This window comes from Mobula birostris, chromosome 8 (genome assembly GCF_030028105.1).
Source record: "Mobula birostris isolate sMobBir1 chromosome 8, sMobBir1.hap1, whole genome shotgun sequence".
Lineage (NCBI taxonomy): Eukaryota > Metazoa > Chordata > Chondrichthyes > Myliobatiformes > Myliobatidae > Mobula > Mobula birostris.
In genome coordinates this window covers 70,650,892-70,669,543 of record NC_092377.1, presented here as the reverse complement: position 1 = coordinate 70,669,543, position 18,652 = coordinate 70,650,892, and the positions used below count along the sequence as shown (strand labels likewise).

Here is an 18,652-nt window from a genome sequence, read left to right as displayed (position 1 = left end):
GGCATTTCATCCACTTCTGCCCCAACACTTTCAAACTTCTGACCTATTGCTAGTGTCTTCCACAATAAAGACTGATTCAAAATACTTATTCAGTTTGTCCACCATTTCCTTGTCCTGTTACTACCTCTCCAGTGCTAGAGAGAGAAGGCTCAGTTTATTTCAACTAAAAATACAAATTTTGGATTTATCAAAAAATTATCCTGCAAATATCCTTTAGTGTTATGAAAATTCACTCCATTGTTTGCCCATCCTAAGTGCCACAATACCCATTAATGCATTCAGAAATGAAGTGGGGAAGCTGGACAGCGTGGAAAGCCGCCCTTCAAGCCCAACTCATTCATACCCATCAGGAAGGCTGTGATCATTTTGATGGGATTGTACTATAGGCCCACCTGTCAGCAGGAATTAGAAAATGTGCAGGGAGGTCACAAATAATATAGGGTTGCAGTAATAGATGGTTTTAATTTTCTGACTGTTGACTAGGATTGCCAAAGCACTTAAGGGCTTTAATGTGGTGGAATTCATGCAACAGGTAGATGGCCAAACAGAACTTCCTTTTGGAAAAAGAGGCAGAGCAAATAACTGAAGCATCGTGGGGGAGTACTGGCACCAGTCACCCCACTTCGATTAGCTTTTAAAAAAGGTAAATGGGGAAGAGAGATGGAACTACTCCACAAATTAAAAGTTCTAAACAAAGGTAAGTTTAATTTTGAAGGCATCAGACAGGAACTTGCTAAGGTTGATTGGAAAGCCTATTTGCAAGAATAACAAAGTCTGTCAGATGGGAGCTTTCAAAAGGTGAAATGGAAAGTTCAGAGTCACTGTGATCCTGTTGGAGTGAAGGGTAAGGTAAACCTAGTTTATAGGGGATGTTGAGGCTCTGATTGGGGAAAGGAACGGAGGTAGAGGCAGCTGGCAAGTACTTTATTAGTATAAAGAGATGCAATAAGGTAAAGCAGAATCTCTAGAGATTTTAAGTACATTAAGAGCAAAGGATTACTAGGAACAGAATAGGTCCTTACATAGTCATAGAAAAGTACAGCACAGAAACAGGCCTTATCTAGTCCATGCCAAACCATATAAACCGCCTGGTCCCACCAAACTGCAACTGAACCACAGCCTTTCATACCCCTGGCATCCATGTACCTATCCAAACTTCTCTTCATGCACTATTTGCACTGGCAGCTCATTCCACGCTGAGTAGAGTTTCTCCTCAGGTTCCCCTTAAACTTTTCACCTTTCACCCTTGACCTCTAGTTGCACTCCTACCCAACCTCCATGGAAAAAGCCTGCTCACATTTTACTCTATCCATACCCATCAATTTTGTATACCGCTCAAATCTCCCCTCAATCTTGGAGGAGGAATGGTCATCTACATGTGGATCCACAGGAGATGGCACGATGTTTCAATTAATATTTCTTTTCTACATTTACTAGGGAGAAAAATCATGGGAGCTAGGAAATCCAGAAAGAATAATGATGCAGTAAAACACATCACATTCCAAAAGGTGGACAAACCCCTTGGTCTTGACCTTGGATATTGAAAGAAGCCAGTGAAGAAATTGCTGAGGCACAGATAGTGTTTTTTTAAAATCATTAGCCATGGGTGAGGTGCTGAAAAACTGGATGGTGGCTGATGATGTACCTTTAAAGGCTACAGCAACAAGCTAGGGAACTACAAGCGAGCAAGTCCAGTGATGGGAAAGTTACTGGAGTAGATTTTGAAAGGTGGAATCTACCTGCATTTGGAAGGACAAGGACTGATTAGGGATAGCTCTGCTGGCAATTATGCTCCACAAATTTGATTGATATGTTTTTGAAGAGGTGACCAAGAGGATTGACAAGGCCAGGGCAAGTAGTCATCATCCATATGGACTTTAGCAAGGTCCTACAAGGTAGGCTGATCTGGAAGGTTAGATCACATGGGATCTAGGGCGAGTTAGCCAATTGGATAAAAAAAAAAAATCAGCCTGGTGGTAGGAATCAAAGGATGTTTGTGAAGGGCTGCTTTTCCAAATTGGAGGCCTGTGACCTGTGGTGTTCCTCATGGATGACTGCTGAGTCCATTGTTTCTTGTCATCTATATTAAGGATCCGTGGCATTTTAAGACTGCAAAATGCCACTAGAGTTGGTGATAAAGTGGACAAGCGGAGGTTATCCAAGATTCAAACAGCATCTAGATCAACTGGTAAAGCCAAGGAATGGCATATGGAATTTAACTCAGAGAAGAAATACTTCATACTTTTTAGAAAATTAAACTGGGCAGGACATACACAGTAAAGGGCAGAGGCCTGGAGAATGTTGCACGACAGTTTGAAGGTTATGGGCCAAAGAATGTTTCTACGGTGTACAACAATGACCCTTCCCATCCACGTAACTCCTTAAATGTCCTTTAAATGCTGTAAACGTATGTCTCTATCACATCCTCTAGCAACTCATTCCACATAATCACCAAAACTGTGGAAAAGGTTGCCTCTTCTCAAGTTGTATTTAAATCTTTCCATGGTCTCTGATTTTAGACTCCCCCAAGACTGATCATTTGCCTTATCTATGCCCCCCCCCAATTTTATACAACCATTACGGTTCAGAATTAAACTCATCAAGAAGCACTTTGGCCCTGCACGTGCCTGCCAACGTATGCAGATTTCACTGGTAAATACAATTTGAAACAAAAATTCCACTGAATTATCACCTGGTAATTTATGATATTGTAAGTGAAGCAATGCATCAATGTCAGCCAGCAATTAACCCCACCTCTGATACAAGTTTAACAGGACCAACAAGGCAAGTTAAATGTACTTGGTTACATTCACCCTACATGTGAAAAATCAATTCAAATTTAAAAAATAAAGAATACACAACTAGCTCTGCCATTTACTGTATATCTGCTTTGATTGGTAATAATGTAGCTACAAATGAGTATTGTCTAGCAGTTTCCCCAGGTAGATCTTGTGATCGTGGGTACAATTCATCCTAGATTTGTCCAAAATCTTATTACCAAGAAAGTTAAGTAACCTCATGCACAAAAACATATTTATGATCAACTTTACTTTTTAATAGAAACAGTCTACAAGTTGTCTGCACAACTTCATTGAAAGTTGCAGAGTACAGCTTTAAAAAAAACAGAGCAACCATTTAAAAACTTCATACAATACTGTCACCAGTTTCACTCATTCTTAAAAACAACGGTGTTTCAAGCAAAGAGGATAATGAAGGCAACCCATAATTAAACTCTAAGATTGAAAGTAATTGAAGTATGTTATGCAGATATGGACCATGTTAGTTCAGACATAGTACTGCCAGGTCAGATAACATCTCTAAAATAAACTGAAGGTTGAAATCTCAAATTAAATAGTCTGAATGCCATTCATCCATATTATATTAGTTACAGGTACCATGCTTTTCAAAGATAAAACCTCAAGTCTAGATCATTTTACTAAATTTGGCAGATCAGATTTAGTCACTAACCCAACAGTCTTCAGGTAATTCTAATGGAAATTGCAGATGTTCAAAGGATTTCTCTCCCCCAAACCCATTCCCACAGAACAAAGTTAATAGAATACGGAATGCATTTCACAGGTAGCTATTGAAGCCAATTCAATTGCACTCAAATAGCTGGATAAGGAAAGCAAATTAAACGATTGCAAGTAAAGTGCAATGGTTAGTTTGGATAGCAAGTTAGCACCAGAAGCATGATGGGCTGCGTAGCCTGTAGTTGCACACTAATTCAGTAACATTCTGAAATATTAATTCCTTCACACGACCTTCCCCACCCCCAGCAAATACACCACTGAACCAATTTCAACAATGAATGCACAATTATCTATAAACTGTTTTGCTTTATTTTGTTTTATGCAATTTATGATATGAAAATGAGATCCAGTTATAACTCTTCAGGCACTGGGTAACCACATTTCTGCAATTGTTCTTAATGTTTGGCGAGTTCCCATATGACACGCTTAAATATCAGATGTATCAATGAGCTAGTTATAGCTTTTCATATTTAATATATATTTATATAATATAGGTTTCATTTTAGTTAACATAGCTACAAATTTTAAATCTATAAACATAAGGGAACCCAGTCCCTTTTGACTAGTTTTTACTGCTGTAGCCTTGTGCCATGTGAAGAGTTCGCTGTACATAGACATTTTCTCTTTACAGTATCAAATGTGCATCACTGCATTCCACTATTTCACGAGGAAACATTGGACATAACAATGTTTAGCTGACTTTTACCATTTAAACACCCCACAAAGAATCCAAGTTGAATTAATAATTCATTATAAGATGCTACAGATTTTTTTTTAAAAAAATGACACTGGTAACAACTTATTCTGGCCCCTTTCCTAACGATGCATCTACATTAAAATCAATTTTCAATAGTGCTAACCACTGCGATAAAGTGGTAATAAAAGCTGTTTCTTTAAAATAAATGAAAGTGGTAGTTCCATTTTGGCAGAAGGAACCATCTGGTATACCCCAGCCACAGCTAGCAGTACAACACTACAGATGTAAATAAAGAAGCCTAGAGGAATTATCCCAGTGCCTAGAGGGCAGTAACAATGCAGCAGACAGACCCCTTTTGCCTTGACTTTTATTTGCAGGGAAATGGTCAAATTAAATGGTTTTAAATTTAGAGAAGTTGACAAACATTAAACAAAGCTCTCCCAGGAAACCAGTAGAAACAGTGAACACAACTTGACCCCAGGAGTCAGAGGGCAGAAGCCTATTCACGTCAGATCCAAGTGATTTAAAGATGAGCAAGGGGAGGAAAAAAAAGCAGCAAGAACCATTGGAGTTAATGTGTTGCTTTATCGAACAGTCACACCGAGTTTCTCTAGCACACGCACACCCTTTTCCTCGTACTCTTGTCGGGTCATCCAGAAGTTATCCTTGTCTTTCATGATGTCTGCTAACACAGCCCCACCCAGGAACACCATATGTTTGCGACGTGGTGGATCTTCTATACGAATCTTGAATTTCTATAAGGAAATAAACAGCACAAATCAAAAACCAAAGCATGCACATTCTCCTTGAGTTTTACAATCCAGTTCAGTCACTTTGACAGCTTGTTTAAATAAGACTGTAGCAGACAGCACACAAGTCTGTTTCTATTGACAAATGTATACTTTTGCCAACAGCAGCAAATGTTATCAGTGCCTAAGTTAGTGTGTATAGCAATAGATGTCACTTATTTTCCAGAATAGTTAAACACAAGCTTCATTTTGCTTTAGAGTCTGCATGACCAAGGTATCCTGACGGCCTTATGCTCATTACTTTTATGCATTATCAAATTTACTACAAAAGTGGCAAACTATATAACTTGGTGTAGGGCAGGGAAGAAGCGTATCCCAGCTTCAATTCACAACGGCATTGAAATAGCTGACTCATGTTTCCCATTGGGTGGGAACTGTGATATCAAGTAGGAACACAGAGTCAGGATCAGCCATAGTTGGACAGCTCAAACACTGTCAAGAAGCGCTGATGAACACCTACTTCATTCAGCAAGCTGTTAAAGGTCAGCCACCATCTAGGGAAATTATAATCACAAAATAACTGATACTGTGATGTGCAATGGTGGTCAATGGGAAAAAATGCTGTCCAGATGTTCTGGAAGTGGGAGAGGAACATTTGTGTCTTAACCTACAGTTCTTTGGATTGCTTCATGCTATGACTCCTGTACCTCGAATTAATTGTATCCAGAGGAAAGCATCATCAACTAGTTAGCAAATGATAGAAATATAGCAATAATTTTTAAAACTGTCAATATGTGGAAAATCACAAGGCTGTTAGATTACCTTAACTAGACTGGTTTGTTGGGCTGGGTTCAGAGATTTAAAAATGATGGCATAATGTGATCCTCACATGATAACAGATTAGGTGGAATATCTAACATTCTTACTGGAACTTTAGTGAAACAGTTGGGATTAAATAAAATAGAATTATAACTGGGTAAATTCACTTAAAAAGTAAATAAATCTTCCTAACACTCAAGAAAAGAGCTGGGAAAAGAGACGAAGAGTATAGATGGAGGAAGGCAGAAAAGGAGGGACAGTTAGAAAGAAAACAAAAAAAAAAACAAGGGACCAAGAAAAGGGTGGGGGCGGAGGAAAACAAGGAATGACAGAACAGTCAGTCTGATTTCAAAGCAAGACACACAAAATGCTGGAGGAACTCAGCAGGTCAGGCAGCAACTATGGAAATGATTAACAGTCAACATTTCAGGCCGAAGCCCTTCTTCAGAACTGGCAACTTTTCTTCAAGCCTGACCTCAGCTATATAGAAAATACAAGAACTAATATACGATGGCAACCAAGCACTTGGGAAACAAATTTCTGTTTTAGTCCCTGTTGACTTTGATCTTATGTTTGACAAACTTTAAAACCAAGTTTGTAGCTGTAGTTTAAACCAGAGAAAACCAGTGGAAATATTGGGACTTTTTAAAAGCCTTTGCTAAGATTATAAACTACATCACAGAGTATGAAATTAAGAGTAATAAATTGGGATGAGGTAACAGACAAAAACTATTAGGAATAAACAGTTTTTAATTTGGTTGACTAACGCATGAGGTGAAAAATCAGTTATTTCTTAGATAGTGAGAGATTGAAAGGTGTGGCTGTTTAAAGGGACCAACAGTTGCAGGAAAAAGTTTGTGAACCCTTTGCAATTACCTGTTTTTCTGCATTAATTACTCAAAATATGATTTAATCATCTAAATCACAAAAATAGACAAACACAATCTGCCTAAACTAATACACAAACAATTGTACTTATCAAATACCAAGTACACCATTTAAATGATCAGTCTAGGTTCAAAAAAGTATGTGAACCTCTGGGGTAATGCCTTCTACAAAAGCTATTTGGAGTCAGCTGTTCCAGTTACTGAGATGAGATTGGAGGTGTGGGTTGTAGAGATGCCCGGCCCTATTAAAAAGCATTTTACAAGCATTTGGAATGGCAAATAGTGTATTCATCTTTATTTCAAGAGAATGAATACACAAGTAAACATGCTTTAATGAAATTATACAGGAGTCAGAAAGGATACAAAGAGCTTATTTGTTATAGGGAATCTAGACTCCCTACTCCAAGTTCTGATAGACAAACCATTTGCATTCAAATATGTGTTTCATGCATAGCACTTAAGATCACCATTTACAAACTTCCAAAATCTGCAGGTTACAAGCTCAATTTTAAGACACCATTTCCCTTTCAAAAATCCACACTGACTTCATCCAATCCTATTATAGTACAGGACTGTTTTCAAGGTTCTTCAGACTAATTTTTGGATATTTTACGAGAGATTCAGCAGACAGAGACTACATAATGATGAGATTAGTAGAGATGTGAACTCACTGAAACTTCTGAAAGGTAGATGCAGGACTGATGCTTCCTTCCCCTGGCCAGGGTCAGAGAACCATGGACCAGCTTCCAAATAATGGATCAACCACTCATAATTGGGTGAGGAGAAATTCCTCCAAGCAGTGGGTGACCAGCCTTTGCAATTCTCTACCCAAGCAGGCCAACAAGGCTAAGTCATTGAGTATCATTAAGACAATAGACTTTTAAGGAACTGAGGGGAAGTAGAATACATCTAGCAAAATGGCACCAAAATATCTGCATTGATCTTTATGAATAACAACAGACTCGATTGTTTGTTTCTACTTCTTACATCATGTTCTTACAAAAAAATACAGTATTGCAACTGCTGTGAAATTCCCCCAAATATGCACTAACAACAATCTGAATACAGGAAAGGCACAAATAATTTCCAGCTCAATACTTTCAGCACGTCTTTATCCCATCACCTTTCACCAAACACTGGCTGTGTGCAGAATACTTAGCGCCCTCTGCTGAAAAAATTTCTGTAGACTGAAATCCAGTGTAAAGTGTGCCTGTCCATTACTCTGACTCACAAACCAAAATGTTTACAGAAATATCAGATATGGATTCAATGCTCTGCACTTTTAATCACAATCAGAATAAAAGTACCAAGTGTTTTGTTTTGGAACCATTCCAATATGCATACGGAACATGCAGAAGTAACTTATGAGCGGCATTGCAGTACAAGTCATCATATGTGAAGTTTAAAGAGGAAACTAAAGACAGAGTCCAAAGGGTATGCATTGAGAATGCACTTGAATACGAACAATGAGGTGCAAAATGAAGATTTTGCAAGAGAACGCCAGAGGGATTCAGGGGCTTGAGCATCTTATCCATAAAAAGGCAAACAAGAGTAGGGACTGATTGCAGCACATCATTCATGCTTCAAAGCTGAACAGAAACAAATATAACATTGAGCCAAATGCATAGATTAAACTAAATGGCCATCATTTCAAAAGGATTGAACATCTGAAAATGAGGGAGGTGCATAGGGCTCAGAGCTGAAGGCACCATTGCCAACGAAGCCGCCATTAAATTTTGGAATGACCGAGCAAAGTCTAGGGCAAATGAGGACTGCAGACTTGGGTAATATTTATGCAAGTGATTATAGGTTTATTTGCCATCAAGGAAAATAACTTCAATGCAGACCAGAATTTGGACAATCAAATATTCACAGTAGGAAGTACAACTGGAAAAAACGGGATATGAGTAATTCTTCAAATTCAAGGTTTGAGAGATATTAAGGTACTTCCTTTCTCTGAATAAAGTTCTCAGAATAGTGAAACTTGTAACCACAGTCAGACTTACAGAAAGCTTCTCAACATCTCCTTTCAGTACACGTTCAAGGTACAGCTGTTTCAGTTCACGCTCCAGGCGTGAAGGTAAGCCAGGATACATGGTGGAGCCACCTGAGAGGACAATGTGTTTGTAGAATTCCGATCTGGGAAAGAATTACAGTAGGAAATTAATCATTACAACAAACTGAAAAATTCTCTTGGGCTGAACAGATAAATAGCTTACAAGTTAGCTAAAACTGTAATTTTAAAATGGAAAGAGCAGACCTAAATGCATCTTCTTTGGAAAACAAGTCACTATCTGAAGCCTTCACTCAGAAATTAGTAATTGTTTTTTTAAAAAGAGCAAAAGTTTCAACAGCACTTTTGCCACATACCTGGTATCAATATCCGCAGCCTGAATGGTATTGAAAAGCAACTCAGCAACTCCAACACCCTCAACATTAATGAGGTGAGGCTGAAACAGGGCTTCTGCAGCTTCAAAACGCTCTCCTCCAACTTTTATGACCCGACCATCTGGAAGCTGAAGAATTTTTGCTTTAAAAATTCAAATCCAGAAATATAGTACATACAGATCTATAAAGATGAAACTGTTCTCCAAAGGCCTGGTTAATTGGGGTTCAGGCAGGGAACAGAGGATATAGGTTACATGCAGGCAGATGGGATTTTGTTCAGATAAGCACAGACATCACTGTTCCAGTGCTGTACTGTTCCATGTTTAATGTGCCCAGATGCAAGATCACTGTGTTCAATAGAACAGAGACATTTCACAGAAAGCAACTCACACAGAAAGTATTCTTCTCTTCATACACCTTCAGAAACCAAACCACAATAACCCAGTAGCTAATGAATGCTGATAGAAGGCAAACGTGGAGGTATTGAAGGACCACAGGTAGGATTGGATCCAGCTACAATGACAGCCCTCCATCCTATCCTATTTATGTGTTTTACAGTGCACATATAGATAACCACTGGACACACCCTTAGATCCATATCCACATGCAAGTTAATGCTTGCATAAATAGAGGAGTTACCCAAATTAGACCAAGGAACTCTCAGTGGCATATGTAAAACAAATTTACTACCAGCAGGAAATTAACTGAAAGTTTGATAAGAAATCACTCTCTTGGATAAAGCTTGTGGCAAATTGTTCACCAAGCAACATCATAGGACAAAGTCACGATCCTGCCTTCAAGGCAATGTGATGAACTTCATTGCCTTCCTTTGCTTTGATAATCCACAGTGGGGAATGGAAAGCCATGCTGGAGGGGCAGGAAATGCAATTTATTACCATGGGCACAAAATTAAGGATCTATATAACAGTGAGTAGCTTCTCTCCTGCCTCCAGTTTATGTTGTAACCGATGTAAGATTGTGAGAAGATATGGAAACCAGGAGATACATTTAAGATAAAGGATGAACTATGAACAAGAAATATGGGAAAAAAATCAACTTGGGAAAACACAAGAACATAAAAGAAGAGTGGGTCATCTGGCCCATTGAGATTGCTCTGCCATTCTATCAGATTATAGCTGAACACCAATCTAACTTTTCCTTATAACTCTCAATTTCCCTACAAAGCAAATTATCTCCCTGTATCTTAAATACATTTTATGAGGTAGCCTCCACTGCTTCCTTGGGCACAGAATCCCACAGGTTCACTACTGTGAAAAGCAATTCTTCCTCATTTCTGTCCTAAATCTACTCTCCCAAATCTTGAAACTAGGCCCCCTAGTTCTAGTCTTGCTTATCAGTGGAAACATCTCTGCTGCTTTCATCTCACTCCCATTCACAATTTTCTGTTCTACCAGATCCCCTTCCTTCTTGTGAATTCTAGCAAGAATTCAATCTCTCCTCAAAGGTCAACCAACCTTACTTGATTTATGCACAAGCACTCAAGACTCTGAACCTGCTACAATCTTTCACCATTTAAATAATAATCAATCTTCTATTTTTCTTCCCAAAGTGGATGACCTTACACTGTACTGCAGTCACACCCCTGCCCAGTCCTTTAACCTACATCTTTCTGCAGACTCCACACTCTCTGACCAATTTGCTTTTCCACTTAATTGAGTGTAAACAGCAAATAGATAAGCTATACTCAGTCCCATCTTCCAAATGGTTTGTACATATCTTCAACAGTTACATGCCCACATCGACCCCTACAGTACCCTGCTCACTACTGACTGCCAACCAGAGAAGTGTTCATTTATCACGACTCTCTGCCTTCCTGTTGGTTAACTAATCCTTCATTCATGCCAATACACTACCCCCAACTCAATGCATCGTTATATTTTGAATGACTCTTTAATGTGGCACCTTTATTGAATACCTTCCAGAAATCCTAACCGATGCTCCCCTTAGTTTTTTTGCACTTATAACAAAAAACTCCAGTAAGTTTGTTAAACTTCCTGAATCTATGCTGCATTTGCCTTCTATCCAGATGTCTCATTTCTTTCGTAATGATAACTTCAAGCATTTTTCCAACTACAATAACCTTTTGCCTTTTTTTTAAAAAAATATAAAAGTGACTTGATGTTCACAGTCTTCCAACCCGCTGGTACCAGACCAGATTCCAGAAAATTCTGCTAAATTATCACAAGCACCTTTACTACAACTTACATTTCTCCGTACTCCTGACTCATCATATCAGGACCAGGGGACATAAACTAATCAGCTCTGCCTCTTTAACGACAGCATCAAGGCCCTCACCTCCTATCGCATCCATAACATTTCTCTTTTGCCTGCTGCAGGTGCCTCCACCATGAAGACCTATACAAAACTGTTGCTCAAAGACTCGGCCATTTCTGTATTACCCATTATAAGTTCCTCCCTTTTTCTCTTCCAAGGGACTTGTGTTCGTTTTATTTTATATTCTGTGCTAGTTTACTTTCATAACCCATGCTCCCTTTCTTTATTGCTTGCTTAGTGGCTCTTTGCTATTTTAAGTTTTCCCAATCTTCCAGTTTCCCACTATTCTTGGTCACTTTCTATGCATCAGCCTTTAGTTTGAAGGTTTCCTTTATTCCCTTAGTTATCCAAGGCTGGCTATCCTCACCCTCACTGTCCTTGCTTTTAACCAGAACACACTGGTTGAGTACCGGGAAAAACCTCCAGAAGTCTTCCACTGTTCCTTTACTGCCCAGCTATAGCCTGTGTTCCCAGTCTACGCTAGCCAACTCCTCCCTCATCCCATTGTAGCCCTAGGCATAAATACACTGGTTTTAGATCAAACTATTGCACAGCCTCAGAACAGAGGGATGTCCATTTAGAACAGCATGGCAAATCTGAATTAATTGCCACAGACACCTGTGGAAGCCAAGTCATTGAGTGTACTTAAAGCAGAGGTTGGTAGGTTCTTGATTAGATGGGGTGTCAAAGGTTGTGGGGAGAAGGCAGGTGAATGGGGTTTGAGAGAGACAATAAATCAGCCATGGAATGGTGGGGCAAGTTCGATGGGCTGTGGCCTAAATCTACTCCCATGTCTTATGGGATACATGGAGAAATATAAAGTCCAGAACTTAAAAGACAAAGCTGAATTTTTTGTATAAATGCACCAAGGCAGGCAGGCCACGTTTCAGCCAGTTACAGGTTTTATTGGTTGTTAAACACACACTCAATTATAATATAGATTACAGGATGCATACATTTACACAAACTCCATAACCCAATCAAATGGGAGACTCACCGTGTAGGATTCCACTAAAACAGTGGTTTCCAGTGCTAGTTTCTGTTCCTGTTCGATGTTGTACCCCACATAACACAGCTTTTCCTTCATCATGCGGACAGTTTCAAAGTCAGCCGAGTGATTGAAAGCATATCCCCGCAGGAGAAGTAACTGAAAAAGAAGGGCCAAGATAACATTAAGGGCCAAATGCAGAGCATTCAAAGCAAAATTAGAATGCACTTGTCAAAGACTCACGGCCCATGAGGATTGGCACCTAATGCGAAACAGTGGATTCTGGTTAATTAGTCCATCGGTTAATTGATCTAGCTGCTTATTTGAGATAACTCTTAAAGGACAAAAATTAATCGCAAAATAGCCAGGATTCCCTTCATTTATTTGGGATACTATGCCACTTAATTGGGACAGGAGACTACTGCCTTACAATTTCGAGCCTGAGTCAGTCATGTGAACTTGTGTGGCCGTTAGACACCACACCGTGCTTACAGGAAACAAGTCTTCAAATAGCATCCGTTGAGTGTGTTTGTGTTCAAAAAGCAGAGACTTTTGGCACCAATAACTGGCAAGAAATAAGCTGTAAGACAATTCAAAACTGTTTTGCTCACAGGTTTCAAGCATTCAGACATGGAGATGCCAGAAAAGGCTGAGTGAAAATGAAACAATTTCACTACTTCAGCAACTTTGTATGAAGACAGTTCATTACCTGCACCAATTTTGTTCATTTATAGTCAGAAGAACACAGCAGCGTGGCTGTCCACCGTATCCGATGATTACAGTGAAACCTGTGTGGGAGAGATTTTAAAAGTGGAAAAGCCGTTGCATGGGACAGCTCCACTCTCTTTACCTCAGAAGTCCAGGTCCAGCAGTATGAACAGTCGTCACAAACTGGGTACTTCCTGAGTTGCAGTGGATAACTATGACTTCTTCTGTGCCTCATTATACCCTTCACTCTTCATGAAATATTGCAGAACTACCTTTTTGGCCATTGGACCTTAATGTTGATCTCATTCACCCAGTCTGCTGAAGGTGAGTTTACATGCTAGGACAGGCAAATCCCTATTTCACCAGGGTGAGATCCACCAGCTACCCTCACCGGCCTGTCAAAGTTGTGTAGCGAGATATGGCCACTGCTACACACAAATAGCTATTTGGAGCCACAGGTGAAAGCTGAGTGTGTGGGAACCAAAGATGAGTGAGCTACCCCCAGTACGAACGTGACAAGCCCCATCACCAGAGGTGCTATCCATCTCTGAACAACCCATTAATGGCAATGTACACTAGATAAAGTCCTCCATCGTTAACTTTTAGGAACTAATATACAGTATTATAGTACTGTAATGGCATTGGTAGTGCTCTAATTTGTTCTGTATTTAAATACATCATTTCTTATGTACCTGTTTAACTAATACCATGAAACTTTAGCTAACTGGGACAGCCATTTAATTGGGCCAAATGTACTGGACCTGATGTGTCTGGAATCCACTATTTGCAGAATCAATGAAATATAATCAATATCCAAAATGAAGTTAATTATAGGATTGGTTTATTATCTGATGTATTGAGGTGTCATTGTTTTGCACACCATTCATCCAGACCATTTGATTTACACCAGTGCATTAAGGTAATATAACAGAAAACACAACGTATAATAAAATGTTACAGTTACGAAGTGCAGTGCACGCAGACAATAAGATTCATGCTACAACATGTGGTAGATTTTAAGGCCAAGAGTCCATCTCATCGAAAGCTAAACAAAGACAAGTGCCCATGACAAAGACACAGAAAACTGGAACTCATGTGAAACTTTGCAATAGTTAGTAGCACAAGGCTAATTGGGACCAATTTAGTTTAGAAATCAACCAAAGCCTTCTCAGCTGAGGAGATCTTGCAAGCAGTGTTCGGGTTTAAGGAAAGATTCATTTTCATAACAATGAAAATTGTCCAAATTTATGATCAGAAAATACAAGAACAGATCATGTCACCAGATTTGCAATTCACAGTATACTTAATATCCATCATTACTTTTAAGTGTAACAATGCAATAAAAGGAGAAATGATTAACAGGTTCAATAGTAGTATTTTTTTCCCTTTTTGACTTTGTTCAAGATTCTTTCCCCCATATATTGCAACTACTAAGGCACAAGTCTCCAAAAAACTAAACCTTCAAGAAATAAATGCAGCATTCCTGCATTTCTACCCTGTGACACCAGGTGGCACTGCTGTCCTGCCTGGTGATGGAACTGAATAGTACAAGAGAGGCTGGAGCTCCCAGAAACAAATGGGTGAAAACCTGGGAAACATATTGTGATTGTACTCCAAGGAGAAGAAATGACAACTAGCTATGGGAAACATTGTCCATGGTTATCCTAAAAATACAAGAAATAGGCACAGACCCAATTATAAAGACAAGAGATTCTGCAGATGCTGAAAATTCAGTGAAACAAAATGCTGGAGGAACTCAGCAGACAATTATATCCTTTAAGTCTGTAGAATCTTTGTCTATGATTTTAGGAGAGAGAGGACAAGCTTGAGAGAATTGTAAAGAGAAAGCAAGCTACGATTCACATTGATGAATTTCTTATTTGACAATGTGAAGGAAGATATTGAGTAAAGGTTAACATGAAAGGGTCAGATGAAGATCATAGACAAGAATAATGCTCACTGGAACAACCAGGGAAAAATCAATGGAAAATTTGTCAAATATCCAGGTACAGAGGACAAAAAATGAAAATTTCTTCAGCCCCCATCCAGCTGGAAATAAATGATAGGCCAGGAAACTTGAGCTGAAGTATACTCACAGCCTGAGAATGATGCCTACAGCTCAGGGAGGTTATTGGCAATGGATCAGATTTCTTAGTCAACACAGATTTGTTACAGGCAAAAAAAAAATCAGGTTTTACTAATCCAAATTATTTTTTTTAAATTATGTCACAGAACAGTGATAGAGAGAATATGATAGATCTCTTCTACATAGATTTTCAAAACTGACGTTTCAAAAAGACTCATCAAAATTGAGGTCAATAGTTTGTCCAATTAGACCTCCAAACTCTTGTATTTTTTGATTGGTAGCCACAAGAGTTAGGAGGTCACAGTGTAGCCATACATGATGTTGTTTAGGCCACATATGGAGTATTGTGTGCAGTTCTGGTCACCACACGGTCATGGAGACACTGAAGTGGGTGCAGAAGAGGCTCAGCAAGATGTTAGTAACACACAAAATACTGGAGAAACTCAGCAGGCCAGGCAGCATCCATGGAAATGAATATTCAGTTGACGTTTCCGGCCAAGACTCTTCTTCAGGATCTGTTGAAGAATCTCAGCTCAAAACTTGGACGGTTTACTCTTTTCAATAGGTGCTGCCTGGTCTGAGTTCCTCCAAAATTTTGTGTATATTACTTTGATTTCCAGCATCTGCAGATTTTCTCTTGTTTGTGAGTCAGTGAGATGGTGCCTTAACTGCACTTTGAGTTACAAGAAAATAGACAAACTCCAACTGTTCTCTCTGGAGCACCAGAGGCCACATGATGGAAGTACACAGAATTATCAGGGACACAAGGTAGGCAGTTGGCCTGTTTTCTAGGGGGAAGAGATTAACTGTCTATCCTATCTATGTTTGTATACTAGAAGGCATTGGTTCAAGGTGGGAGGGGGTAGTTCAAAGAATATTTGCAATTTCCCTGAGAGGTGGTAGAGGCAGATATGACAGACGCGGGGAAAAGGGGGATACAAACTATTTTCAGACAGATGGGGAGAGTTCAATTTGGTAACATGGTGCACCGAATGGTATGTTCCTGTGCTGTACATTGAATGCTTAATTGGAGTTTCAAAGGAGAAAAGTGAAGTCCTGGGTGTCATTATACACCAGTCATTGAAAGTGGGCATGCAGGTACAGCAGGCGGTGAAAAAGGCGAATGGTATGCTGGCATTTATAGCAAGAGGATTCGAGTACAGGAGCAGGGAGGTACTACTGCAGTTGTACAAGGCCTTGGTGAGACCACACCTGGAGTATTGTGTGCAGTTTTGGTCCCCTAATCTGAGGAAAGACATCCTTGCCATAGAGGGAGTACAAAGAAGGTTCACCAGATTGATTCCTGGGATGGCAGGGCTTTCATATGAAGAAAGAATGGATGAACTGGGCTTGTACTCGTTGGAATTTAGAAGACTGAGGGGGGATCTGATTGAAACGTATAAAATCCTAAAGGGATTGGACAGGCTAGATGCAGAAAGATTGTTCCCAATGTTGGGGAAGTCCAGAACGAGGGGTCACAGTTTGAGGATAAAGGGGAAGCCTTTTAGGACCGAGATTAGGAAAAACCTCTTCACACAGAGAGTGGTGAATCTGTGGAATTCTCTGCCACAGGAAACAGTTGAGGCCAGTTCATTGGCTATATTTAAGAGGGAGTTAGATATGGCCCTTGTGGCTACGGGGGTCAGGGGGTATGGAGGGAAGGCTGGGGCAGGGTTCTGAGTTGGATGATCAGCCATGATCATAATAAATGGCGGTGCAGGCTCGAAGGGCCGAATGGCCTACTCCTGCACCTATTTTCTATGTTTCTATTTGAAGGAAAGTTGTAGGGTTAAGGGAAAAGCAGAGAACACTGCCTAGCCTGCTCTGCAACAATCTAGCACAGAAGTGATGAGGCAAATAGCTTTCCCAATGGGAAAAATCTGTGCACAGCTTTCCTAATGAGAAAAAACTGTATGTAAAGGTTAAAGGGTGGTTGGTATTGCAACAGGACCATGACACCATCATATTTCAGACCTACAATATCACAAATGTACAAATGAATTTAACAATAAGGAATTGACCATTCCGTTCTGTTAGCTTGCCTGAAGCACTATAACAAAAGCCTTATTACCAGCTTTCAGTGATGTGGTGATTCTAGCATTTAGTTATTAAATTTGCAGATGAAGAGTAGACATTTACAAATTTGTCAAAACAAAACTAAATAAAAGAGTATTATGATGACATCAATTCAAGAGTGACCAAGACACAAAATGCAGAAGCAACTTTTTCCACCAAAAAACAATATGGGACCTGCTACCACAGGGAACTACCAAGATGAATTGTATAGAAGGAATCAAGAACAAGCTAGATAAACACAAGAAAGGGTACTAATTTATGTAGATAGTGTTAGTTATAGAGGAATGCACATTGGCTTAAATAGAGTATGAACATTATTGGGCTAAATGGACTCTGTCGCCAATTTTATGCAACTTCTAATTCAAAGTTTACTGTATATCCACGTCATATGGCCAAGTCCCAGCTGGTCCTTTAAGATTTGAAGCTACAGGTGCAAGGCAGGCAAAACAATAGTCTAAATGAAGAATGCTTCCAGGGCTTCAACAGGATAGGCAAAGTTTCAGCAACACACATAAAAGTTGCTGGTGAACGCAGCAGGCCAGGCAGCATCTCTAGGAAGAGGTGCAGTTGACGTTTCAGGCCAAGACCCTTCGTCAGGACTGACGTTTCAGGCCGAGACCCTTCGTCAGGCAAAGTTTCAAGTGAGTTAAAAGATCTCATAACTTATCATCTTTTTTTTAAAAAACAGGGATTGTGGTGTGACACTCTTTAATTAACAAGAGAATGAGTGCTTCTCCATAAGATATAACACATATCACAAACCTTTGGTGGTACAACTCCATGTATGGAGTTTGCACATTGTCCCTGTGATTGCACAAGTTCCAACCCCCACTGCTCTCCGTGTTCTGGTTCATTCCCACATACTGCTGGCTGGCAATTAAATTCAGGTTCAAGTTTAATTGTCATTTAACCAAACATACATACCCATGAATACAGCCAAGGGAAACAACATTACCCCGGGGCCACAGTGCAAAATAGTACCAAGAGTCACACAGCACAAGGCACATACAACATGTAAGACAGCAAGCACGTACAAGATAACAGTAAAAGTGTCACACAAAAAATAGCCCCAAAAATATAAATGGCCACTAAATCACTCCAATTGCATTAGAGTGTTAGCATCAAGGTGGATTTGAAGGGCATGGAAAAGAGCTTGCAGAGAAATAAAAGGGCAAGAGAACTGATGATATTGTGCCAAAAGCCAGCACAAACTTTAAGAACTAAATGACCTCACATCTACATTATTTAAAACAATGAATGACCAGAAGCATTGGTCTGAATTGCTGAACTTGGGACTTGAAACTACTGTGTTCCACAGGTGCTTATTCTAGCCACAACTGACTCATGCCTGATTGATGGTCTGTTGCTTCTGCAGTACGCCAGAAAGTTTGCAAGCATATGCAATAAGAACAAGGTCAGAAAATAA

The 18,652-nt window shown here is 39.6% G+C and overlaps 1 protein-coding gene across 1 annotated transcript in view; it reads right to left on the bottom strand.

Annotated features, from left to right (window-relative positions):
* Nucleotides 1-3,029: 3,029 nt before the first annotated feature.
* Nucleotides 3,030-18,652, bottom strand: part of actr2a (actin related protein 2a) — a 37,853-nt gene continuing 22,230 nt past the window's right edge. Inside the window, exons 6-9 of the mRNA XM_072265434.1 lie at nt 12,366-12,515; nt 9,056-9,201; nt 8,692-8,824; nt 3,030-4,985 (exon numbers count right to left, since the gene is read on the bottom strand). Coding sequence (XP_072121535.1) covers nt 4,815-4,985; nt 8,692-8,824; nt 9,056-9,201; nt 12,366-12,515 — 600 coding nt within the window. The 3' untranslated portion in view covers nt 3,030-4,814. The remainder of the gene's footprint in view (nt 4,986-8,691; nt 8,825-9,055; nt 9,202-12,365; nt 12,516-18,652) is intronic.